The 25,958-nt window shown below is 55.6% G+C and overlaps 1 protein-coding gene across 1 annotated transcript in view; it reads right to left on the bottom strand.

The window, feature by feature from the left end:
- Nucleotides 1–1,164: 1,164 nt before the first annotated feature.
- Gldn (gliomedin) overlaps nt 1,165–25,958 on the bottom strand; it is a gene marked incomplete at its 5' end in the record, with an annotated part of 50,423 nt that continues 25,629 nt past the window's right edge. The window contains 9 exons of the mRNA XM_004639053.2: nt 1,165–4,356; nt 6,167–6,317; nt 7,092–7,217; nt 7,408–7,491; nt 9,290–9,418; nt 11,706–11,852; nt 20,163–20,270; nt 20,573–20,590; nt 25,384–25,435. Of these exons, the coding sequence (XP_004639110.1) occupies nt 3,879–4,356; nt 6,167–6,317; nt 7,092–7,217; nt 7,408–7,491; nt 9,290–9,418; nt 11,706–11,852; nt 20,163–20,270; nt 20,573–20,590; nt 25,384–25,435 (1,293 nt within the window). The remainder of the gene's footprint in view (nt 4,357–6,166; nt 6,318–7,091; nt 7,218–7,407; nt 7,492–9,289; nt 9,419–11,705; nt 11,853–20,162; nt 20,271–20,572; nt 20,591–25,383; nt 25,436–25,958) is intronic.

Here is a 25,958-nt window from a genome sequence, read left to right on the forward strand (position 1 = left end):
TCTTTCTCTCTCTCTTTCTTTCTTTTTTCTTTCATGTATTTGGTACAGGGTCTTGCTATGCAGCTTGAACGTGTAGCGATCCTCTTGTCTCTACCTCCCCAGTGCTGGGATAATAGGCGTGTGCCACCACACTCGGTCTTTGTGGCTGCCTCTGCTTCCCCAGGACAGGGCCAGCATGGCATGTGGTACCCGAGACTGAGCCTTGCCTAGGTGCTTCTCTGCGGCCCCTCTTGTCCCTTTCTGAAGCAGTTCTGGAGTCTTCTTTCATGAGTGTCCATATGAGGTGTGCTAAAAACCATTCTGAACGTCGCTGCCCAGGGCCCTCTGCGGACAGGCCGCTTGGAAGGGCTGCACTGCAGCCTCATGCACTTTATTCACTAGATCTGCTGCAGAAGGTGCCGCAGAGCAGGCGGGGGCCAGGATGCTGGGGTGTGTCTGCGGTGAGGGGGAGATCTGAGGGGCTTGATGCAATGTGTCTTTTATTGCAGTAATTTTTTAAAAGCCCCTTCAATATTCCCATAGTTTTCAGTCACGCCGTGTCAGATTTCAGTTACGGAAGTCATCTGTGGGTGTGGTGGAGGTGCCTGGTGGCGCAGCCACTTCTAGGGCGGGTCCCCAGGAAGCAGGCTCGGGGCTCTCTCCTGGGTAGCTGAGGCAGGCCACTCTTTGAGGCTGTACCAGGGCCTGCTCCCACAGAGCCACATCAGGAAGTGAGCTCGTGTCCCTGCTGCTTCCGCAGCCCCGATTAGACAAGGAGAAGCATCACTCTGGTTCCTGCAGGGGCAACTATGAATGAATAATTACGATTTGCCAAGAGCTGAATAATTTTTCAGAGCATTGCACACAGAAGCATGTAGGGAGGTACATAATAATACTTTATTTTTTACAGAAGAAGCAAAGGCTCCAGGGCCCGCAGGGCCCGCCCAGGACTCAGATCTTGTTTTTATTTATTTATTTATTTGTTTATTTATTTATTTTGTGTTTGTGTGGCCAGTTCAGCCCACCAGGGGGCGGTGCTGGCTGGCATGTGGTGCTGGGGGATTGAACCACTGTCCCTGTGCTTTGCTTAGCTTAGCTTGTCCTAAGTAGGTGCTTTAGACCACTGAGCCATCTCACCAGCCCACGGATCTTGTTTGATCTCAGCCCCAGGTACGAGGTTTTCGGCTGCTGCGGTGGAGCTGATGCATCAGCAGACCTCCCCTGCGTTGTCTCTTCCTGTGTACACCTCCCTCCAGCTGCCCGAATCCCGTCTGCTGTGCCTTCTTTTTCAGTGTCCGGAGGAACTAGTCTGTGTGTGTTTGTGGAGGCGTGACTGATGTTGTTCTACCACAGTATTGTTTGGGCTGGTTATAATTTTTAAAACATTACACAGAAATTAATAAGAAGTAAAATAACAATACAGTTTTAAAAATTTGGCTAATTAGATTAAAGTAAATTACAACCAAAAAGAGATTTGTCATTATTCATCTGTTGCTCAGAATCGGTGCTAAGAGATGGGGAATTCTGGCTCCTGGTGTGACAGGCGAGGTCACGGCCGCTGGAAGGCACCTACAGAGCCCTGTGGCTCCCTCTCCGCAGGGCTTTGATGTCAGGTGTCCCAGCCAGCCAGGTGTGGAGGGTGAGAGACTGCCAGAGGCGTCTCTCTGTCTGACTTCGGCCTCCTGACCTTGCAGCTCTGACTGTGAAGTTGCCCGGGTCTGAATTCCTCCCTTGATACCTCCAGCCGCAGCTTTTGCTACCCTGACACCTGTGGGCAGAGATACCCTGAGGCCAGGCCAGCTGCAGCTTCCACTCCACACCTTATCAGATTCAGAGAAATGCAGATTCAGAGAAATGCTTTGAAAGAGGGACCAGCTCGGCTTTGAGGTTGGAAGGGGTGGTTTTATTTTCTTTCCAGTAGGAAGCTATCTCCTTTAGGTTCCAGAAGAACCACAGAATTTTTGGTTTGAGTCTGAGATCAGAAGTGCAGATATTTGGAAAACGCTTTTAAGCAACTCTGGTTACTGCTGGGATGTGAACTACACAAGAGTACTCCACACCACAACATATCTTTTCCATACTAGGTCTGTGGCATGAGAGCCCAAACTTCAAAAAACCCAAGTACTGTTTGCAGGAAAGAGTAAAATCTTAATTCTTTTAATTCTGTTCAAACTGTCATTGCTGGTAAGGCCACCAGCAGCTGACAGTCAGACACTGGCCAGCCTTAGTTGTCCTCATGTTACTCTACCTTAATAAAAATATGCCATGTGAGCCGCTGTACAAGGAGTCAGGTGTGGTGTTGTGTGCTTACAGTCCTAGCTACTAGGGAAGCTGAGGCAGGAGGATCACTTGAGTTTAGGAGCCTGAGACCAACCTGTGCAACACAGGCCAACCTCGTTTCAAAAAAAATGAGAGCGAACAGAACCCCAAGATATATCAAAACTGGTGACTTTAAAACATTTCTCTAAAAGGCATACAAGGGATGTGTGCTGACTCAGTGACTAAGCTGTTCTGTTGCTACTGTGTATACACAATTAGTTGTTATGAAATTATGTTCGCACCTAGCTCTACTGTGCTGGAAAAGAGCTGCACGTATACTGAAATACCCTAAAGAACACCAGCATTCACTAGACACATGGGTCAGACTGGAGACTTTGCTTCATGAATCTGAAAAGAGTATTTTTTAAACAGCTGCTGACCCGCCTTGCCACAGGGCGACCCCAGCCCCTTCCTGGCTGTGGGCCCAAGGTCAACGTCCTGCTCTTTCCCTCTTCTGCCTGGAGCTCTGGGCCAGGCTGCAGGATGAATGGAGAACTGAGCAGGCAGGAAGCACACAGCTGAAGGGCGTGGGAGCCGGAGCAGGGTGCACTGCATCCTGTCCAAGGCATCGGTGCATCGTGCCGTGCTCCGCCTCGCCTTCCAGCAGTACACTAAGGCTGTGGAGAGGCCACCGAGAATCAGGCTCACCCTGTCCTGTAGAGCAGTGTCCTGTGGGCTCTGTGGCCACCACTCACCTCTGCCACTGTTTGTGGGTTGGAAGTAGGCAGGTACTGTGACCCACACACCAGCCAGTGCGACTGTGTTCTAATAAAACTTTATTCTCAGCAACAGCAATGGGCTGGCTTTGGCCCTGGGGCCGGGTGGCTTGGCCTTGTTGCAGACACTGAGCACAATGGCACTGATGCCCAGCCACATCGATGCACTCACTCCAAGTTTAGTGCCCTGACAGTGGACCCATCACTGCAGAACGACCCAAAAACTCGGTATTTCTGACCCACAGGGCAGAGAAAGGCCCCCAGCAGCCGACAGGAGCCTGCCAGTCTCGATTGCATCACTGAGAAGCCTGAGCACACAGCCTTCTGCCTTGCGCTGATCTCAGTGCTGCCTCAGGAGCCAAGGACGCTGTGCTGGCAGGCGCGCGAGTGGAGAAGAGCGCTCAGTGCTGGGCACCAGGAGCCTGGAAGCCGTCCATGGCCACGCACCTTCCCCGGACACTGGTGCAGAATTTGTTGGTCAGGCAACGGGGACCATCGCCTCGAAGGCAAACTTGCTCTCTGCGGCTAAAGAAACAGAATGAACAGAGAAGTGCAAGCCATGAGAAATAGGAACAGCCCAGAACCAGAATTTCCTGCAGGTAGAGGGAATCAGACAGTTTCTTAGCTGGCTGCTTCTGTTTTCAGTGGGAAACCAAAGCCCAGGGAAGGAGTCACACGTGATGGACACCAAGTCGCGGCCACTCCGGCTTAGTCTACACCGGCTCACCACGCACTCCGCTCTGAAGGAGGCTCACTAGCCGCACAGACGCTCGCTTTAGTATCAGCTACCCCGAAAGACTAATCTGTGGAGCTAGGGCTGGCGCCACAGCACATCTGCCAGGCGCCGAGGGAGGGCGCCGCTTGTCACTGGTGTAATGTGGCAGACGAGAACTGCACAGGGTACAGCATCAGGTGGCCATCTTCCCAAGAGTACAGGTGCTGGTCTCGCATGTTGTACGCCAGCATGGCAAGGACAGCCTGGGAAGTTCTTAAATTAAAGTTTGCATTGATCTGTTTCTCTCCTAAGAGATCAAAGGCAAATGTTATCCGCATATCCTTGGTGTCAGTGACGTAGAGGATCCCCTGGGCTATGAAGGCATTGCCGGCCTTGGACTTGGGGTACGTGGTGTTGATGACCCTTGCCACGGAGAGCGTCCTCTCGTCCAGCTGGGCGACCACCACACTCGAGCCGTCCACGCTGGACGCGTAGATGATCCAAAGGCCCTTCTCGTCGGCAGCGAGGTTGAAGTAAGTCTTGGAGTTTGCGAAAAGATATTTCCGATCAAAATACAAGGCATTCTCAAGCTTCAGAGTTTGGACGGTTTCTTTGCCAAATTCAAATCTGAAATATGTTTGAAGAGAAACAGAAGTGAGTCGCATGCTGCTGGGCTGGTAGGCGCCCCGCTGCCCTGGGCCTGAGGGTCTGGGCGGGGTGTGCGCTGCTAGCTGGCTCCAGGGAAACCTGCGGTGCTGCAGCCTTGGCTTGGGACCAGTCGCGCATATGGGGGACAGTGAGCAGCCCGAGCTGCAGGAGCACAGGGGCAGCAGTGGGCAGCAGTGGGCAGCGGTCCTCCCGCAGCTTGAAGCTGGCAGGCCTGAGCGGCAGTGTCCTGCCTTGTGAGCGCCCCAGGCCCAACCTCCCCCAGCACCTGCCATAATAAGCTGACTCTTTACGTTTTAAAAGATTTTAAAATGTAAAATCCTTTCTGTTTGCAAAGGACAGAGAAGTGGCCAGGCCCTGAGTACAAGCAGCAGGGATGAACTCAAATTTTCTAACTCCAGCTTGTGAGTATTCTTTAATTTATGCTGAAAAATTAGGAAAAAATTTTCTACAAAAATTTCAATTAAGAAAAATGTCCCCAGTGGAGAAGAGCTGCAACCGTCAGGGCTGTGTGGACGGTTTTGGCAGGTGAGAGGCTGACCAGTTAGACCATGGCACCAGCGCTCTCAGCCGGCTCCTGGGCCGTCTGACATGCCGGCCTGGATAGCGAGGGGTGCAAAGAAACATTAAAAGTGCAGGGCTCAGCGCAGGGGCCTGAGGACAGAAGGAAACACCAGAGGGCGCCACCGAGCCGCCGGGAAGCGGGCCAGACCGCGGACCGCCCGCGACGCCCGGAAGGACAGGCGGGCTCTCCGAGCCTGCGGCACCCGCCCGAGCATCCCGTCGGGCTCCGGCTCCCACCTGCTGCCTGGCCTGGGGCGGCCCGGGGCGGGCCGCGGGCGTCGTGGGGTGCTCTCAGCAGGTCGCAGACCTGGATCTGCTGTCCTTGTCCCCAGGCACCACCGAGCCTGCCCGGCCCGGAAGGGGCGCTCACTGGGCTCAGCTCCCGGACACCCTCACCTGGGCACTCCAAGGCCACAAGGTGGGAGGAGGGCCGGGAGAGGGCCCAAGCCCCACAGGGGCGTTGTCTGGTGTCCTCGAGGACTGGACCAGGATGTTTAGGATGCTGGGCTCCTGTTTCACAGGTGAGGCCGGGAGGACCCGGGGTTCTTGCTTTACAGAGACCACAGGGGGTGAGGTGGCATCTTTCTTGTCCAAGGGCACAGAGAAAGCGGGAGAGTAGGCCCAATACAGAGACTGCGCCCAGGGCCGCTGCACTGATCTACATCCCTGGGCTTTTTAAATTTTGAGACAGGGTCTTGCTGAGTCACTGAGTTGTCCAGGCGGGACTCACAGCTGAGATCCTCCTGCCTCAGCCTCCCAAGGTGCTGGGATCCCAGAAGTGTGCCGTCACACCGGCTTTGTAGCATCTCTGTCTTGATTTGCCCCAAATGACAGCCTTTGGCTTTTAAAGCCCAGAGATTATTTCTCCTTCAAGTATACCGGCCAGGCTTCAACAGTGTCAGGAGTGGCAGGAAGGTGAGCCGCCCCCTGGACGTGGGAGGTAGTGGCCCTGCACACACCCCAGTGATACAGAGAAGGGGTGGGATGGCCTCGTAGGCCCCATCAGGATGACAGATGGGGCCAGCCGCTCCCCCTTCCAGACCAGGCCAGCTGGGCTCCAGCCACTCTGGTCCCCTGTCCTGTCCCTGATGCTCTGGTGTCTACTCTTGTGACTGACACTGTGGGACTCATGAAACAACAAAGCTTGACCAACCACGGTGAGTACCGGCCCTGAGACAAAGGTGGTGGGGTGTCTGCCAGGACTCACCTGACGATGGTGTTGGAACCGCCCTTGTGGTAGTAAAGGGCACCCTTGTGGACCGCGTGCCCGCAGCCGTGGAAGTAGTGCGGCAGCAGGATGGCAGAGTAGCTGCCGTTCAGGAGTGAGGCCTGGTCCTGGAACTCCTTCACCAGGATGCCTGAGGGAGGAGGCGCAGGCTGGCATGAGCCCCAAGCTTGCAGGGCAGGCTTGTGGAGCCCTGAAAGTCTCCCAGATAGAGTTGTCCTGGAACCACACTGAGCAGGGGCAGCAACCTGTGGGGCTCCCGCAGCCAGCGGGCTAGCGCAGCCGCTGCCAACGCACCCTGTCAGCACCAGTTCCTTCTGGGCCCTGAAGCCTTCTCAGCCAGTGCCGCCACACTGTGAACCTTGGTTACATAAAGAAGCTGTCTCTGGGCAGCTCTCTCTCCAGCCAGCCCATCTCCTACAGAAGGAGCCTACTATGTATGACCACTGGGGCAGTCCCTGCCACTCCCCAAGACAGTGTGGATGGGGCCAAGCTACATGACCACGTGGTGGCCCTTCACCTCTCCCCTGGGCTGTCCCTCCAATAGATATGCTAGAAAGATGGCCAGAATACACTGCCAGGATGGCAGCAGCCCTGGGGAGAGACTGACAGAGCATGTGGAGCCCGACATTCCTTCCACGCCGTGGCTCAGGATAGGAAGGCCTGCGGTGGCCGGGCCCTCTGCTCCTCCTGGACATCTGCTGAAGGTGGACGGCTGCCCTGGCTGTCTCAGGGACCTGAAGCGCGAGGCTGCCCCAGCCTGTCAGGAGGGGGAGAGTGCTTCGCCTACTTTCTAAAATAGGGAGCTGTTTATCAGACTGACGTTAGCAGGGGCTTCTGCTTATACACAAGTAGGGACGGGGAGGACAATGCCCGCGAGATCAGACCACCTGCTGAGGAGAGGCACCTGAAAAATGCTCAGTCACCCAAATCCGATCATCGCTCCTGCCAGCAGACTCTCTTATCCACGTCCCAAACGTCTCTGTCACTTTCAGTACTTGTATTGGGTTTCCAATGGAAGCAATCATGGATTCTGCCAAAACCAAATCAAATCACATCAAATCAAATCACCTGCCAGTTAGGACTTCAAGACATCTACTTTTTGAACTCCAAAACAAGATACTTTTTTTGTTTCTCAGTGCTGAGATCCAGCCCAAGGCCTGCCCATGGTGGCAAGCACCCTACCTGAGCCATACCTGGTCCCAGGATTCTTTGCTCCATACCTGCTTGTGGGGCATGCCGTTCACTGCCTTTCCCATCCACTTTTCCCACCAAGGTGTCGTCATTTGGCACGGCACATGTCTCACCTGCAACAGCGACGGCAAAGCAGAAGGCTGGCACAGTGGGATGGCCTAGCCGTACAGCTCTGCGACCCGGCTCACTTTGGCCCCCAGCTCCACTGCACCCCTGTGACACAGGTCCACTGAGTGTCTTGCACCCCAGGCCAGCGTTTCCACTCTCCCCACTTGGTGAGCTTCTGACAAGCTTTGCACAACCACAGTTGCTAGGACTGCACAATCCTGAGAGGACACTGGTATCCCCGTTGATTTTGGGCTGCTCCTGAGGAGCACCAGAGCCGGGGAAGCTTATGGCAATGGAGTTTGGGGGACCGGAAGTCTGAGGCAGAAGGCAGGACCTGGTGAGGGCCCCTGGCGGTGTCATAAGATGGCAGTACATTCCATAATGGCCTAGCCTTTGGGAGGAGCCGGCTCGCGTGAGGACGGGTGAAGGCCTCACGCCTGGCTCACCTCTCGGGGGCCCCACCTACCATCATAGCTACAATGTGTGCTTGGGGCACACTTGAGTCACTGTGGCCAGTGAAGGGGACACAGTGGCCAGAGTCAGCCTGTCAGAGCCCTCAGCCATCAGGAGAGAGGCTTGGTAACACCTTCCTGGTCTCCCTGGGAGGCAGGGTCTCTCACACAGATTTTTCTGGAAGGATTTTCACTCTTAGGGGAGCAAGTAAGAGCTGGGAATGTGCAGCCTCAGGATAGGGTGGCCTGCTTTCCTGTGTCATCCCAGGCCAGGTGTCAGGGGTGTAGCCACAGAGCTTCTACGGAGGAAGGAACTAAGGAGCTTCCCTGCCTGGGCCCCAATTCATGGCCTGCTGACCCTCTGCATGAAGACGTATGTGTGGGGACCGCCTGGCTTATGGGGGCTGAAGGCCACCTGCCCTGTCAGCAGCCCTCTTAGTGACAAGAAATGAAGCTGGTGTGGGCAGAGAGTGGTGGCTGGTAGGCAGATGACAGGGTTGAGCTGGGGCCGTGGACTGGGTGGGATGGGCACTTTGGGAGGTTCCAGGCCCACTCTCCTGGGAAGACCCTGAGGCAGAAAGGACAGCCCCTCCACTGCCCCAGGGAGGCCCTCAGGAGAGCCAGAAGGAGCCGCCCTCCAAGGTCTCGTCTGGGCCCACAGATGTCAGGGCCCCCCTGCCCTCGCGAGGCTGGGCCAGGTCCCTGGTTGTGACCTCTCTCTCCTGAAGATGCTCCCAGAGCTGAGACTGCACAGCCAGGTGGCTTGGGTTTGAGTCTCTAATACAGTGACCTTGGACAGGGGATTTGGCTCCTCAGGTGTCACTTTTGAGTCGTGATATGGAGACGATGCAGTGGCCAGCGTGGGAGGATGGCAGTGCGGGCTGAAAGAACCAAGCACTTGGCACCACTCCCGATGCTTCCTCAGCAGCTAGCCGTGGGTGGTGCAGGTCGGTGCGGCTCTGTGGAGGAGGCCGCTGCAGTGACACCCGTGGGAGGATACCCCCCAGCTGTCCTGTCACCCCAGCCTCCATGGAGCCCTCACTCTGCCTGGTGGTCCTGTCTGCAGAAGATCAGCAGCTCAGCCTTTGGGGGCGACCTTGGGAGGAGGAGCAGGCAGCAGAGGGGCGGGAGACCAGCGGGAGGGGCAGGAGGCAGGCGTGGGCTCCGCTCTGTACCTTTCCCCTTTCCCAGGACAGGCCGCAGAGTTCCCGTGGGCAGCTGCCCTGGAGAACTCCTGCCTGGGGCAAGATCTTCCTCAGTTTTAGAAAATCTGGCCATACAGTCTGGGGTGCAGACCAGAGTTTGGGGATACCTGTGGAATGGGGGGTAACCTGGGGCAGGGGCTGGTGACCTGAGCACTGGCCGTTGAGCGTGTTTGGTTGCCGAGGGCCCTTGGCTCTTCTGCTTCCGGGGGCCCCGGGAGGGCCGGGGGGCCCCGGGGGCCCAGGTGGGCCAGGCGGGCCTTGGTCACCTTTGGCACCTGGAGAGAGGGAGAGAGAAATTAGGCAGGGTTGCCCACAGGAGCAGGGCTTCATGTGAGGGAAAGGGTCACGGGCCTGTCAGGCCCCCTGAGCCCTGCCCTTCTTTGAGGTGACTTTCTTGGCACCCCAAAGGGGTGGAGGACCTGCCTCCCCCTCCAGATCCTCCCATTCCCAGCCAAGGAAACCACGGAGGCCATTGCTGAGTGGCTGTCTGCCCTAACCCTATACCTGGAGGCAGCTCCGCCTCTGATTTCTGGTGCCCCAAGTGGGCAAAGCCCTCTCAGGAGCCAAACTGGTTGTGGACTAGACACGAAGACACCCCTTGGGGCTGTGGATCCCAAGTCTCCCCTTCAGGAGGGAACTGGACAGCCTGGTCTTTTCCACTGCGCTTTTCCAGCCAGACCAGACGGCCCCCTTCACTCGCTCTGGAGCGGGCAGGTGGGGGGCCACGGCCGGAGCTGGGGCTGGGTCCCTGTCCCCTCTGGAAGGGTGGGGGTCTGCAGGCAGCGCAGCCGCCGTCCACGTGCTCCGTGCCCGTAGAGGGCCGCCCGGTTGCAGCGCCCTCAAGGCTGCAGGCCGGCGCTGTCCAGAAGGGCTTTGCATCACCCCTCACTCCTTCAGCCGCGGGGGAATGTGACCCGGACGTGGGCCCTGGAGACCCGAGGATAGGTGCATGTTTCGATTTATAAACCTTTAATACTGTGACAGACACATTGCCACGAGTGCCCTCTGGTTCCCCCTGGTTTCAACACACTTAGCCCACTGTTCTGGCTCTTTCAGAGGCAGCTCTGCGAGTCCTCCTTTGTGAGTGTCTTTATGAGCAATGACACAAAACATGGTGGATGCTGCCGCTGCGGGCCACTCAGTGAGAGGACGCTCCAGCCGCCTGGCCTCCCTGCCTCAGTCACCAGCCCTGGCACCGCGCCTCCTGGGCCTTTCCCAAAGCCAGTGTTTTGAGTCAACTCAGGACACTGAGGCAGCTCCCCTGCACAACTAGAGACGCTTGTGAAGAGGACCTCAGAACTGCTTCCGAAAGTGCAAGAAGCACAGGATGAGTGTGCCTGGGGCGAAGGGAGGTGGCGTGTTCAGGGCGTTGGTGGCACTGTGTCTTTTACTGTAATAAGCTTTTACAAATTTAAGCATCCACTGTGTTTTTCCAGCACACCTTGGAGTGGCTCCTTGGTTCACAAACTTGATTCTGCCCATGATCCTGGTCGCAATCCGAGCTGGATAAGAATCGAATCAAACTCAGTGATTCAGTGATGCCGTGATCAGGTTCAGTGTTGGCCTCATGGGGGAGTTTGATTCGATGCTGAACCAGTTTGGTTTTCAACCAGAATGGTGGAAAGAATTGAGCTCATGAACTGAGATACCACTGTGTTAGCAGAGTAGTTACGCTTTTCTTTCTTTCTTTCTTTCTTTCTTTCTTTCTTTCTTTCTTTCTTTCTTTCTTTCTCTTCTTGAGACAGGGTCTCACTATGCAATTCAGGCTGGCCCTTAGCTCATTTTATGGCCCAGGCTGGTCTTGAACTCAAAACGATCCTCTTGCCTCAGCCTCCTGAGTGCTGGGATCACAGGCGTGTGCCACCATGCCCAGCCCAGATCAGTTATGTTTTTATGACAGAGGTAGTCTCCCAAGTATTGTGATTTAAAAATTCTTTTGTGTCCTCCTTCCCCATGACAATTAGCTGTCATCAACTCTTTGTGCCTCAGCCTCTAAGCAAACACCAGTTGACTACTTTTACTGTGGACCAGAAAACCAGCCAACAAATGTTCCCCCAACTCTGTGGCAAACAGCATACAGCCAGGGACTGCACATGGCTCAACCTTGACTGTAAAGAAATGCTTGTGCCATTGTCCTCTGAGCAATCTCTGGTGGCCTGGTTACCTTCTTATTTCAGCGGACATCTGAAAAAAGGAATCTTTCTTCATTCCACTGAACCCAACCTTGGCTTTTAGCTTTGGTTATTAAATGACTCACACAGGCCAGGAGTGGTGCTGCATGCCTGTAATCCCAGCACTCTGGGAGGCTGAGGTAGGAGGATCCCAAGTCTGAGACCAGCCTGGACAATTCAGTGACTTGGGGATGTAGCTCAGTGCAAAGGTCCTGGGTTCAATCCCCAGTGCTAAGGAAAAAAAAAAAAGGCTCATGCTTACATGCAGATCTGGTCTTGCCCACATGGAGTACACACCCTTCTCCTCCTCAAAGGTACAGAATCCCACAAGTTGCTCAGAACAGGCAAGGGCCATGGAGGCAGCCCTGGGGGTGGAGCGGCAGGCCCCTACCTGTGGGCAGCACGTCGTTGGACACATCGCCTTTGTCTCCCTTCTCGCCCTTTGGCCCTGGTGGGCCCTCGTTTCCAGGCAAGCCCAGTTCCCCAGGATCTCCCTTCTCGCCCTTTTCCCCTGGATTTCCTGGGGCTCCAGGTGGCCCTGAAAGAGGAAAAACATCCATTAGGCTACAGTGCAAGATGCATGCCAAGAGGCACGTTTCCCGGACGTTTCCATTCTGTTTATCTGGACATTTCCATTCTGTTTATCTGACACTTTCTTTCTCACTTTTTCAAGTAGGGTCTCACTGTGCAGTGCAGGCTGGCCTCTCACTTGTGATCCTCCTGCCTCAGCCTCCTGATTACAGGTCTGCATCCCCACACAAGCTCACAGCGAGGAAGTTCAGCTCTGTTACTCACTAGAGGGTGAAAGGTATGCAATTTATGGGTGAAGAGGACACTGCAGAGCCCAAGTTCCTGGCTCACAGTGTTTTAGGGAGTATTTTTTTTTAAGGAGTATTTTTGAATTTTGTGAAGTTGTGCTTTTTCTTAAAAGCATGATTTTAAATCCCAGCATCCCTGTCACCTTTTGGCCTATTTCTAAAGCTTCTTCTATTGTACTTCACCAGGACCTGCTGCACCTGTGTTAAAGGTCCTGCAGACAGACCATGGCTGCGTGGAACATGGTGACCATTGCAGACTTGGTACCTTAGTGTCCTAAGCCTTCGTCTCAGGCTCCTTTAGAAGAACAGCAGCTGGCTGCGAGTGCTTGCAGCTGACCTAATGTTCTTGTAGCTCGGAAGGTGTTAGGGTTATCGGACCTCCGCTTCCAGAGTCTAAGAACGCTACAACATCTGAGTGAACAGCAAAGATCCACCCACCGTGCTGTGGCCCATGACCTAAGGCTCCTGCTAACAAATCTGATGAATGTATTGACTTGTGATTTTCTTTGTTCTTTGGCTAGAAAATTCATTTAACCTCATCACTCAGTGAAGCTTGAGTCATATTGGTAGCCATGGTCACTTGGATCTGGCTCAGAATAAGCCATTCTCTCGATCCTGTTAAGGCAAAGCTATTACTCTATGGATGGGACACAGGTGACGTTCCTCAACATGATGGGACATAGGTGGCGCGCCTGAACAGGATGGGACACAGGTGGCGCGCCTGAACAGGATGGGACACAGGTGGCGCGCCTGAACAGGATGGGACACAGGTGGCGCGCCTGAACAGGATGGGACACAGGTGGCACGCCTGAACAGGATGGGACACAGGTGGCGCTCCTGAACAGCATGGGACACAGGTGGCGCTCCTGAGCAGGATGGGACACAGCTGGCATTCCTGAGCAGCATGGGACACAGGTGGCGCTCCTGAGCAGGATGGGACACAGCTGGCGTTCCTGAGCAGCATGGGACACAGGTGGCACTTCTGACCAGCATGGGACACAGGTGGCGCTCCTGAATAGCGTTGGGAGTGGCGCTGAGTGAGCCCTGGGTTCGGGCGGCTGGGAATCCATCCTTCCAGAGCTTCAGATGTGGGGGGCCTCATCTGGCCAGCAGAACAGACTCTAACATTTAAATCATTCAGTCCATGCAAGTCAGCATTCAGCAATTCAGCAATTTAAGCAAGAAAAAATTATAAGATCATCGCAGTAAGTGCAGAAAAGACAGCAGATAAAATTCATCATCCATTCTTATTAAAAATTCCCATCAAACCAAGAATAGAAGGGAACTTCTTTAGTCAGAAAAAGGGCACCTCAGTAGGTCAACCTCTAACAGCACACTTAGCACAGAAAGGCCAAGCGCCTTCCCCTAACGTTGCGAAGGAGACCAGGGCTCCTCTCTCCTGAAGTTTTTTATGTACAGAAGTTCCCCGAAGCCTGGCAACGCTGGATGAGTGCTCTCCTAGGGAGCAACATCTCCAGCTCTTTTAAGCTAGGCTGACCTTGTATTTGGGATCCTCCTGCCTCAACCTCCTGAGTGCTGGGATTACAGGCATGCACCACCACATTTGGCCTTTAGACTATTAAAGACACAGTAAGTCCCTAGATTCAGCCTGTATTTTTCTTCAAATGCTCTAAATCCACAAATTCCAAGGACTTACACACTGACACCGTTGTGTTAATCGTTAATCTGGTGCCACGTCACTGAACTTCAAACACACTTAAGCTGCATTCGAACCCCATTGATGAAGTCAGATTTCACTTTAGCCTGCTGACAGGCAGCCTGAAGGACATTAGGTGAAAGATAACTCAAGGAAGAGACATCCCAGCTCATCCATCTGTGCCTCTCACACACTCCCTAAAGTGCCTTCTGTGATGATGGAGGACCAGGCAGGCGAGGTGAAGCCCACACCTTCTCTCTAGGGGCACCTCCGCGGACCCCATCCAACGACACAAGGACACAGCACACAGCACCCACAGGGCCCAGAGAGGGAAAGGAGTTGCCTGATATTACAAAGACATTGCTAGATACGGATCAAGTAACAAGGCGCTCCATCTCCAGATTTTCGCCCTTTTGATACAAGGCCTTGGAAGATGCCGCTCCTCCAGCATCCTGCCCAGAGCAGCGGATTTCAGGAACAAGGAGAGCCAGAGGCCTGTGGCAGCGCAAACAAACCTTTCATTCTCTCACCCCCGTAACCCAGAGTGAGGGTCCTTCACTTCTCTAATTGCCCTGCCAATTCCCATGTTCTTTTTGTCGGTCCCAGCTAAGTGACTGTGCCTTAGCCTGTCTTACACCCCACAGAGCTGACCAGAACTGTTCTCTGGCATTGCAAAGGCCCTGCTGCCCCACGCCAGCTCTGCCAGAGTGCAGTGCTACGGCCTCAGGAGAACCAGCGCTCCACACTGGGAGGCCCCCAGTAGGTTGCCCTGCTTCCACCCTGTAGGCCTCCGTGTGCCCTGTGCCTGGCTCTGCCCAAGCACTTTCAGTGACGGGCCTTTCCCGTCCCAGTACCGCTGCCCTGCAGTAGAACCAGTCATCCCCAGCACGTCAGCCAGAGCTCTTTGTGCCTGCGAGTGGTCCACAGGAGAAGCATTCCAGTGGCTTCTGTCTTGCCCAAGCAGGGGCTGCCCACAGACCCACCCAGGTAAGACAGCAGTGTGCAGAAGAGCCTCACGGGTTTAGCCCCGCTAGAAAGTACAGAGAACAAAGAAATGTTTGCTCAAGTACAGCCAAACACTAAAATAAAATAAAATAAAATAAAATAAAATTCTGTGCAAGTGATAGCTAGAGCAGAGAACCAGAAGGCCTGGAGTCCCTCCTGGAGCGACACACACCCCAGGGAGGTGTGCAGGAGGGACACAGACCCCCCAGTCAGCACTTGCGCCACGCAGACCGAGGGCCGGGAGCCGCAGCTCAGAACGAGTCTTGCCAAGGGCGGGAGACCCAGGCTGTGGTCCCAGCACTGTCACCAGCACACCTGGCTGGAAAGTGGCTCCCACTCTGGAGGAGAGCCTTGTGCAGGTCCCTGTGTGCAAGGAGATGCTCCTTTGTGAGGATTTAAATAGGAAATCTGGCATGGGTCTGTGAAGGGACGAGCCCAGGCGCTGTTGCCATAGAGTCCGGAAACTCCAGCGCCAGTTGAGCAAGTCGCCCCTTCGGCTCTCACAGAGCTGGTTTCGCTGTGCTGCGCGGTCTCTGCCCGGGGCTCCTGGGTTTTTTCAGGCACTTAATTTATTCCAGCACAAAGAGCCTCTGGGCGTCATCGTCCAATTCCCCTTCCTTCCTTTCATGCCTACCTCTTGGGCCTTCTATTTCTTTTGTCAAAGCAGCCACGTGTGAAGTAGGACAGCGTGCTCACCACAAAGCAGTCCTGTGACAGCAGCGAGGCCGGCCTCAGGCTCACCTCTTAGCTGGGCTGGCGGCGAGCTGTCATTTTCAAGCCTTTGCTGAGGAAGGGCAGTGGGTTGGACAGTCTGCTGTCACCCTCTTGTTTTTCATAACTTTAGTTTTTAATTAGTGCACATTTGTCATACATATTGACTACGTTCAGCATGGGGACTTGGGCCTGTATGTAATAGCTCTTCACTCTTTCCCCAGCCCTCTCCTCCCTTCAGCTCTCCTCCTCCTGCTCCTCCCCATCTACACACGATTGCTCTCCACGCTTTTCCTTTGTCCTCTCCTCCCCTGGCTCAGTGCCCTCCCCGTTGGGACCTGTTCTTTCTTATTCCCAGGAGCTTTCCTCCACCAGGCTCCTTATCTACTCTGCAGGTCTCTCACATACGAAGAGTAATCTTTGCCCTCCTGTTGATGGTCACATGTGACCAAATATCCCTTCATCTTTGTGGTGGCTGCCACCTAACTGCCATTCTCCCCAGCAGACCTGTGTGGCAGTTTTACCCAGACTCAGGGGAGGTGCGGTGGGGGTCACGGTGCCAGGTGACGCCGGGAAGCATCGTGCCTCACTCCTGGCCAGCTCCAGTAGGCGCATGCGGCCAGCACAGGCCCCGCCTGCCTACCTCGTGCGCTAGAAGCACTCCCTGTTACTGTTCTGCTGCTGCCCACTCAAAACAAATGATTGCACCAGCATCAGAGCTGGGGTCAGCTGCATCCTCCTCTCCACAGGGCTGAGGGAACACAGCTTATTTTTGGCAGTGCCAACTGTCGCTGACTAAGGCAGGGGGAAAGGGGCCAGGGGATGTCACACAAACCCAGTCAGTCCCAAGATGGCAAGAAAGAGGGGGTGTCTACTTCTATTTTTTCTAGAACAACGATTTGATTTTTAGAAATGACACGACATTAACTCTTAAGCGGGAAAAATGAAAGACAGCTAGAAAATGCTTGGTTTTGAGGCACTCAGCTGTCAAACTTCACAGACAAGGCTGCCGGCACAGCGGACCACAGCGCAGCCCCTTTCAGTTCCGATTCTCCCTCACAGAGTCTGCATTCCCAAATGTGCTCAGACTTTAGCAGCTCGCTTCCTTCTGGCTGGGACATCTTGTTAAGTGGAGCCACGTAGACACAGAAAGCAAATGCCACGTGTTCTCCTTTAGGTGTGGCAGGTCTGGTTGATGTGAAAGAAGCAGGGAGCAGACAAGTGGCCACCAGGGCCAGGGCTGGGGGTGGCGGGTCGGGGCATAGCCAGGCAGGGGCAGTTTCTACAGTTCTGTGTGACACAGGATAACTGTGGCTCACATGGCCAGCTGAATACAATGTAGCCAGCAGAATTTGTCTGGATGTTCCTAGCTCAAAGGAACAGCAGATGTCTGCGTCTCTAGATGTGGGGACGACCCTGATCTGATTGCTGCATTTGTGTACACGTCCTGCAATGCCCCACAGGGCCCTCAAGCAGGTATGATTTTATTGTGTCAATTTTAAAATAACATATTTGTTTTTACAGCCCCGGGATGGAGCCCAGCGCCTTGTGCATGCTAGGCAAGTGCTCTGCCAGTGACCTAGTCCTGGCTCATTTAAAAATTTTATTTGGAGTCAAGATCTACTTAAATTGCCCAAATTGACCTCAAACTTGTAACCTCAGCCTCTGGAGTAGCTGGGACTATGGGTGCGCAGCACCATATCCAGCTCCAGTTGTATTACTACAAATGTTTAAAAGTTGAACAAGCAAGGGCTGGCCTGATCGCTCAGTGGACACCATGAGCCTGCTTAGGCAGAGTGCCTGCTTAGCAGAGCACAGCAGCCAGGTTCACTTCCCGGGCTAGCCACACGGGCTCTGCCCCCAAGGCATGCTGAGCTGGTGATTGAGACTGGGCGTGGTGGCGTGTGCATGTAATCCCAGCGCTTGGGAGGCTGAAAACAGGAGAATCACTATGAGTCTGAGCTACGTAGTAAGACCCTGTACTAAAAAAAGAAAAAGAAAAGAAAAAACCCAAAACAAAACAACAAAAACAATGAAAGAAAAGATTCTCTTCTGGTCTGACCCAGGCTCCTCCCTCCCCTTTATATAACCAGTGGTGCAGCTTGCGCTAGCATAGACCTCATCACTGCGGGCCCTATTTTAAGTGATTCCTGACAGTGGCAGGGGCTGACACCGCTGTGTCTCCATCTTGCACGTCAGGGACCTGTGGCACAAAGTGATTGTCTCTGTCACTTGCTTAGCTGGGACCAGAGCCCTGGGCACTGTCTGGCGCTGTGCTACTCCACCATTGCTTTTAGGATTTCTCAGGGCAGAAACTGGGTTCTCTGTGGCCTCCACTCCCCAGTTCCATCATGTTAGTCTCTCAGGGGTCCCAGCACTCCTGGCGGCTCCTGCATGCACGCAGCTGAAGTCTTGGGCTGCTCTGGTCCCTCCCCACCTGGCCTTGCTTCCCAGGTGCCATCCTGTCTTCCTGCTCTCTGTCCCCTGTTGCATGACCCTCCCGACCTGGCTCCCGCGTGTCCCTCTGCACACATTGTGGCCCAGCTCCATCTCGGGCAGCATCACCCGCCTGCCAGCCATGGCTGATGGGCCGGCCTTCACTCACGTGTGCTGTGCCTGCGCTTCACTCACTGACTGTTCATCTATGTATTGCCATGGAATATTCAGCAGGGAAGCTGCGTTAGAGCTGTGACCCGCTGAGGCAGTCTGGCGATGGTAGAGCGACCTCCAAGGCCTTGGGAGAGTAGGGGGTGCAGCAGTGCCCTAGCACTCCTGCCGCTGTCCTGTCTGCCAGGTAGGCTGGTGCTGATGGGACTGTCGCCCTGCTTCGGTCTGTTGCTCCTCTGTGGCCTCTCACTCACACCCAGGCCTCAGGCCCTTGTGGTTGACAGCAGGGGCACCTGTAATTGATCCACGCCTGTGGTTGACAGCAGGGGCACCTGTAATTGATCCACGCCTGTGTACTCCGTGGCCTTGTTTTTCTCTTTCAAGTACTGGGAATTGAATGAAGCTCTCCTCCGCGGAGCTACATCCCCAGACCGCTTTTCTTTTTATTTCGAGACAGAGTCTTGCTAAGTAAGGCTGGCCTTGAGCTTGTGATCCTCCCGCCGCAGGCTTTGAAGTAGCTAAGATTACAGGACTGTGCTAGCACGCTTGTCCAAAAGAGACTCCTTGTGAGTTAATTTCTGTCCCTGGGACCATACCTCCTCCCCAGTAATCACGGCCAAGCCCGCAAACGGCAACATTTCCCACTCCCGTAGGAGGGGTGCAGGACCTCCTGAGTGATGGTGGGTGGCGGGCTGTCCCGTTCCGCCTGTCAGCGGGACCCGCAGGCCGACTGCCTTCCAGGGAGGCTTTGGAGGGCGCAGGGCTGCTGTCTTTGTCAGTAAAGCCAAGGTCATTGCTGCGTCTCCAGCCGCAGGGACCCTTGCTCTGTGACTGCGCAGCGTTCTTCCTTTGTGCCTCCGCTCAGCTTAGGTCGCGCTAAGTTGGGCCTCCACTCCAGCCTTTCGGAAGCCGCTTCTTTTCCACTGCCCCGCCGCTCCCAGCCCTAGCGAGCGCGCCCTGCTCGGTGGCGCCGAGTGCGCAGGCGCGGGTCCTGTCCCGTGCAGCGGGGGCGGACTGGATGCTGCAGGCTGCCGGCCGTGATTATTCTACACTGCTGCTCGTCCGTGATTGTAATTATCGTACCAACGGCGAGATTACAGAGCCCTCAGCGCTCTGTAATGTCTGCTGTAACTGCGGCCCATGCTGCCCCGCACTGTGCCTGCCCGTGCGCCCACGGCGCTGTGCCGGGGACGCGGTTGGTGCCGAGCGGCGGGAAGAGGAGCTCAGCAACTTTCTCCCTCTCTGCTCGTTCTCACTGAATCATTCAGACAGCACTGGCAGAGGTGCTCAGAAGGGCAGCTAAGGTGCAGAAAAGCCTTCCGGTTATCCTCCAGCCAGGGCCGGTCGTCTGGGTGGGTTTGCACCCCGGAGCCCAGGCTTGGACAGGTGGGGCGTGGGCTCCCCCTACAGTCAACCTTCCCGTGGCCTGTTCTTTCATGCGGTCTAGAGCTGCCTTCCTGAAAGCTTCCCAGCGCTCCCTCTTGCTCAGCCTTGAAGGTCTGTCCCTGCATGGGCCCATTCTTGGGGGAGAAGCTCCTGGTAGCTCAGTGGCCCTTGCCCCAGCCTGGCCCAGACTCTGCCAGGACACACCAGCCCGGTCTCGTTGCTACCTGGATACCCCGGACCTGCTGCCTGTGGGCTCCGCCCAGATGCCAGCGATGCCCTGCTTCCAGCCCAGCAATGCCCCAGCTACACCCCAGCAGAGCTGCCTGGCTGCTGTGACCTGCTCCTGTAGGCAGAGCACTCCTCAAGCCGGGAATAGGGCCCACAGAACAGGCCAACGCAGCCCAGTGATTTGTCCACTGAACCCAAGGACTCGCTGGGGAGGAGGAGGCAGCAAGGGCGAGCCGCGCAGCCCACAGTGCCTTCCCCTCCCTGGGCTGCTGGCACCCGCCCAGCACACAGCAGCTTGCAGACAGGGGTAGCCCAGTCCTCAGGCAGGAGGGCAGGAGGGCGGCATGCAGCCTGTGGTGCACGCAGCTTCGCCTGCCCCAGGTGCAACTGCGGACACGAGAAAGACAGCAGCTGCGTAGACAGGATGTCCAAATACCCATTTTTCCTCTTTTGCCATTTGCTCCTTTTTCGCCTTTCAGGCCTGGGGGTCCAGGCTGTCCATTGGATCCATTGTGTCCGGGTGACCCACCGACTCCTGGAGGTCCTGGGTCAAGACATGGAAACAGGGACTTACAATGTTGGTGAGAGTCCCTGTGGGCAAGGAACAAACTGGTCCTTCTCCTGCTACATCCCTTCCTTCTCTATCCAAAGCGGTGACAGCTGGGGAGACAGGGTGGCTGGGGAGACAGGGTGACAGGTCCTGGGGTGAAAGGGGTGTGGAGCAGGAAAGCGAATAGCCAGCTACCCAAACTCTTTTCTTCCCCCACTTTGTTCCTATCAGGGGGAGCTTGGGGACCAGCCCACACCCCATCTTCCCTGAGAGGAAAGACAGGCCACAGCACCTACCTGGTGGGCCAGGTGGTCCTAGAACAGAAAAGAAAATTGGACAGTAAACTGCAGATGGCAGAAAGACAAGAGCACCTCCCCCCATGTCCTAGAAACCCACCCCACATCTTGTATTTAGAGCTCATTGTATTTGCCCTTCAGAGCAAATCAACAGACTCATTTGCTAATCAAATCGCTTTTACTTAAGTGTCAGTGGATCAAGAAACAGTTCATCCTCTGCGGGTTTTTTCTCTGCAGAGTGTGCATGGCAGTTACCGACTCCGGGGTGGATAGGCCTCTCCAGATCCAAGCCTGTGGCTATTCCCAAATTGGCACCCAGAAAACGCTTACTACGTGCACCAAACTCTCATATCGTTCCTGTCTGAAGGGCTCACATCTACACGGAAGGGGGACCCTTATGAACCTCGGAGCAATACAGGGAGCCAGGAAGTGACCCCAGAGGGCTCACGGGGGAGTGTGGACACAATGCTGTCTGAGAAGGCTTCCAAGAGGGGGAGTCTTGAACCACAGCCCTGAAGAAACAATGGGCTCAAGCACTGCCTGGAGGGCCGGCGTACACGGCAGGGACTAGTGGGCACACCACACAGGGAACTTGCAAGGCCCATGGCAGGAGAGAAGAGGACTGGCCAAACTGGAGATGGCAGAGAAGAGCTCAGTCTGCGCTGTGGGCACAGAGGGCACAAGCCCCTGAAGCCAAGCCAAGGGGCATGCACTACATAGGAGAGACAGCAGGGGGCGCCGGGAGCGCTGAGGCCAGGGTGATACTGGGAAATCAGTGCGGCTAGAAACTGCACAGAACTAGGTGGGCTAAGATGAAAGAGACAGAAAGACAGAGGAAATAGCCAGATCCTAGTCGTTAGAACCAAAGATGAGGCCGTGGGTAAGTGGTGACGAGTTGCAGAGAAAGCTAGGAGATCCCGGATTTCCATGCCTGATTTAGGTGGGAGCCTCTTGGATATTTGGGGCCTGGGACACAGATGACAGAGGCCAGGGACAGGAGGGGCACTCAGAGTAACAGGTGTGTGAGGGTCTGTGCTCAAGATGTGCAGTCCCACTCGGGTCCAGGGGATGTGTGAAAAGGCCTGGCATTTTGGCAGTGCAGCCTGTGGCTACAGGACGCTGCCGTCAGAGGGCGCACACACACCAGGAAGGGAGTGAGGCAGCCGCGACAGAGGTCTGGAGAAGGGCGCAGCACTGCTTGCCACATGAAGCAAAACTGAGTGGACAACATAGGTGTGAGAGACCCCGAGAAGGCCTTGTTGCCATGTTCATAGGTGGAGTGTGGTGCTGCTGCTCCCGGGAGCTGTGTCCTGGGGACCTGCTGACCCTGACCAACATCTCCAGACGGCCACCCTGGTCAGAGCTGCTACGGTGTGGGCCATCACCGCAGCACTTCTCAACACGCAGCAGCATTGTCCCCTCCAGAGGCCTTTACTCAGCATGAGTGCAGAGCGAGGCCCAGGAACCTGCATTTTACCAAGGACCACTGCTGGCCGGGATGCAGTGCTGAGGGTCCCTGGGAACGAGCCACACTCAGCTCACCCTCAAAGGGCTGGCATGTGGCGTCCCTGGTGGGTGAGACATTGCAGTCCTGGGGTCTTCTTGTCTTCCTGTGGGCGAGCCTGGTGTCATCTGCAATCAGGCACCTGCGGCGTGGTCACCCAGGCTCACAGGGAGGGGAGGAGAATCCCCAGGGACTTCTGATGCTCCTCCACAGCCTCCCCTCACCCTGGGGGTTGCCTGAGCTAAGGCACCTGCTCAGCACAGCAACGACCACCGAAGTAGCAACTCTGCCTCTCTGGATGTCCTGCTGGCCACAGTGACACAGAAGCCCAGGAAAACCAAACCCACAGCAAAGTGCTTGAAGGCGAAGCCAGGCCTGCTGCTCTAGAAGGAGCCCCTGCAAATGCAGTGCCCCGACTGAGACGGCAGGCCGGAGCTTCTCTGCCTCACCTCCTCCTGCAGTGATCCCTGCGGTGCAGGCCTCTTGCTGGCCACAGGCCACAGCGTCAGGGCTAGGCAGGAGCGGGGCTAGGGGGTGTGTGGACCCTTTCCCATGGGAGCCTGCTGCTTGACTGTCTTCAAGGATGGTCTGAGAGGCCCACGCCTCATGCCTGGCTGAACCCACAGCTGAAGCAAAGCCTGTGTCACTCAAGGACATTCAGCTAGGCGAGAAGAGCAGCAGCTCTGCCAGTGGCCTGAGCACAGCCTGTCCTTCCAGTTACCGAGGCTGCACTGGCTGAGCCCTCTAAAGCTGCCTCGGCCTGGCTCTGGGCTAAGTCCTCAGGCACCAGTGAGAAAAGGATCTCCTCTCATGTGTCCCAGTAATCTGCAGCTTCAGCTCCATCTCATTTAGTGGGTGCATGGCCACCTTGGGCTGTGCCTTGGGATTCTTTTAAGGTGCAGTAGGAACGGCTAGTAAGTTTTAAGTGCCAGCCTAGCCATGGAAGCAGTGGCTTTCTGGAATGCCAGGAAAGAGTGACCTGAGGCCATGTGGGGCAGCACGGTATATGGCATGGGCGTTTGCCTGGATAGGGGGAGCAGGACAAGTGCCCCCTCTGCTGCAAGGAGAACAGGCATTGTGGATTTGATGTGTGTCTGCCCAACAAGCTGTTCAGAAACGCGATGGTTCTGACATTTCCCAAGTCCAAGCGGGGAGGCCACTGTAAGAGAAGAACCAGCTAAAACTCTACCTTCTGCAAGCCAAGACATGGTTCTGGGGTTCCAAGGAGTAAAGGAAATGTGGGCCCAGGAGTACAAGATGCACCTAGACATGCATCTGCCACGTGCTGCCTGACAGACTGCCCCAACTGCTCTAGCTGGGGAGTCCCCGAGAAGTGCCAGGCTGCGCAAGGCTACAGGCCAGCTCCCAGTTCACAGCTGGACTAGGCCAGGAGAGCACGCGCCTGCTGTGTGTGGTGTGGGTCAGACCCGGGCCCTGGTGCATGCCGTGCAGGTGCTCTGCCGCTGAGCCACACCCCTCCCTGCTTGCTTTATAGGTGAATCTAGCGTGAGGCCAGGTCTTGCCCTGGACCCAAGCCCTGGCCACGTCCCAGAGGCCCCCTCGCCGGCATCCACTTGGGCCGGCGGACCAACTCTGCCTAGTCCTAAATTCTCTCTAAGTCAGGTCCTGGGTCTGGCTGTTCATTCACTTGCCTAGGCAGGATCTTCTACCCCAAGGCAACTTCTTGCTTCACAACTTGCATTTTTCAGGCTTGATTTCTTCACTGAAGAGCTTTCTGTGTAAAAGGAGCCCCGATTTCAAGCTGGCTTGGATGGAGAAAACACTGGCCTCCGAGAAGCATTTGGGGTGCTCCACAGTCCCTGCATGGACGCCGTCCCTGCCGTCCCTGCCGCCCGCCCCAGTGCCCAAGTGGTCTCCGTAGCTGTGCCTTGCACATTCACCATGCAGCCTGGCTCGCGGGCCCCTGCTAGGAGAGCCAGGAGGAGGAGGCTTCTCGCGGGCCCTCAGCCGGCTCTTGTGCCTGTCTCTCCATCCCCTGAGCATATCTCTAGCACTCATTACTGCCTCCAGATGAGCTTGGAAAAGGGACTTCACAGCTGAAGGAAGGTGCTTAAGCCACAAGAGTTTCTGAACAAAGGATCTGGCTGTTTCAAAGACGGTGAATTTTCAGTAAGGGCCACAAAGTGCCCTGAGTAATTCAGTTAGCATTTCCCCAGGGGCTGCAGGGTTGCAGCTCTCCTGGGAGAGTGGGGCTTGCCAGGGGGCCCCAAGGGAGGCTCACCTCCTCCCCTGCTCACGCCCAGATCCAGGTTCACTCCTGTAGCAAACCCACGGTGCTCCCTATGCTCAGCAGGCCTGATGGGTACCAAGGGGGAGCAGGGCAGACACTGCAGATGAGCAGGTACAGGCAGAGCAAGGCTTCTGCGTGGGAGCTGCTGACACAGCCTCCCTGGAGCCTGGGCCACGATGTGGGAGCCCAGTGACAGCGTCAGCTGGCTTTGAAGCCTTGTGGTCATCTTCCCGAGCCCTGGCCTGGGGCATCTTCCCCGTTTCCTTGGAATGCTGCCACTCTAGAGAGCAGGGGCTGAGGGCCAGATCTGGCTGCACAGCCCACCCTTGGTCCTTGCCGCTCAGTCTTTGCAGGGCCTCTTGTGGCCTGAGGCAGTGACCCTGACTCTGCTCTGTGGCCTGGGTTTTCCCTGTCCTAGCCTCTGAAGGCAGGCCACAGGGAGTTTCCTCAGGCAACCCACAGATGGAAAATCCTCTCAGAAGTGCATCCTCCTCCATTCTCTGTCCTAAGGTCTGCACACCTCTGGCCAGTTCCTTTCTTCTTTTTCACATGTCAGTGGCTCATAGCAGGAGGGCCAGGCCCACCTTGCCCAGGGTACTTACAGCTTAGAAGAGTCTGCAGGAAAGAATGCCCTGGCTACTTAGCAGCTTCCTTCCAGAACTTGTCCACGCCATGCACATGATGGCGGAGGGCAATGCTGACATCCAGGGACAGCTCTGCTCTAGTGCTCAAAGGCCACTTAGCAAGGTCTTTGCCCTTCTAAAACTAACAGGCATAAGGAAAACATCTCTGGCCCTGGCTGAAGGTGTCACCAGTTTCTCATTACCCAAGTCCTAGTTATTTTCCATGGCTCTATTTCTATGGCAAAACCAGAAAATATTGTTATTTTCATAATTATATTACAGTTGGTTCTTAGCCTATTAAAACCATCTGGCATAAGTCAGCCAACATGCATGTGTATAAGGGCGAGTGTTCCTGGGTGCCAGTTCCGCCCAGACCTTGGGTGGCACCCGTGTGGGCGGTGTGGGTGGCTCTGGGTGGTGACCTCCAGCCTACCTGTGAGGCAGATGCCTTTGGTGCTGTTGCAAAGGTCCAGCATCACGCGGATCTGTGGAGAGAGGGAGGTCAGTAGCACCCCTGGAGCCACCTTGTTCAGGCGAGCAAGGAGAATCCATGAGGACCCAGCGCATGCCCTCCAGGGACAGTGCCAAATCTGAAGGAGACGGTTAAAACGGAAAAGAACCCTTAACACACCCACGGATTTGGCAGAAGGGTTCATCTAGCCCATTGTCAACAGAACCCCCTTGATTTCTGTCGGGAGACTGGGGAGAGAATCACTGAATCCACTTGCCGGGTGCTGGGCACGGTGGTTGAGAGCAAGCGCTTAGTGGCTGAGGGGTTTGACTTTCTGGTGTTCTGGTTTCCTCTTCTGAAAAGGCAAATACAACTCCACCAACCACAAGGGCTGAGCTAGCTCAGTCCCTGGCATTAGCAAAGTGAGCCAACGTGTCAGTGATTCTCCTGCCACATGGGCACTGCCTGCTCACCAGGGGGTGCCGACCTGCGCGGTAGTGGAGGGCAGGGCAGAGGGGAGCACGAAAGGTGGGGCGGAGGGAGCACAGAGGGCGGGG

This window comes from Octodon degus, unplaced genomic scaffold (genome assembly GCF_000260255.1).
Source record: "Octodon degus isolate 3935 unplaced genomic scaffold, OctDeg1.0 scaffold00105, whole genome shotgun sequence".
NCBI classification, from domain to species: Eukaryota; Metazoa; Chordata; class Mammalia; order Rodentia; family Octodontidae; genus Octodon; species Octodon degus.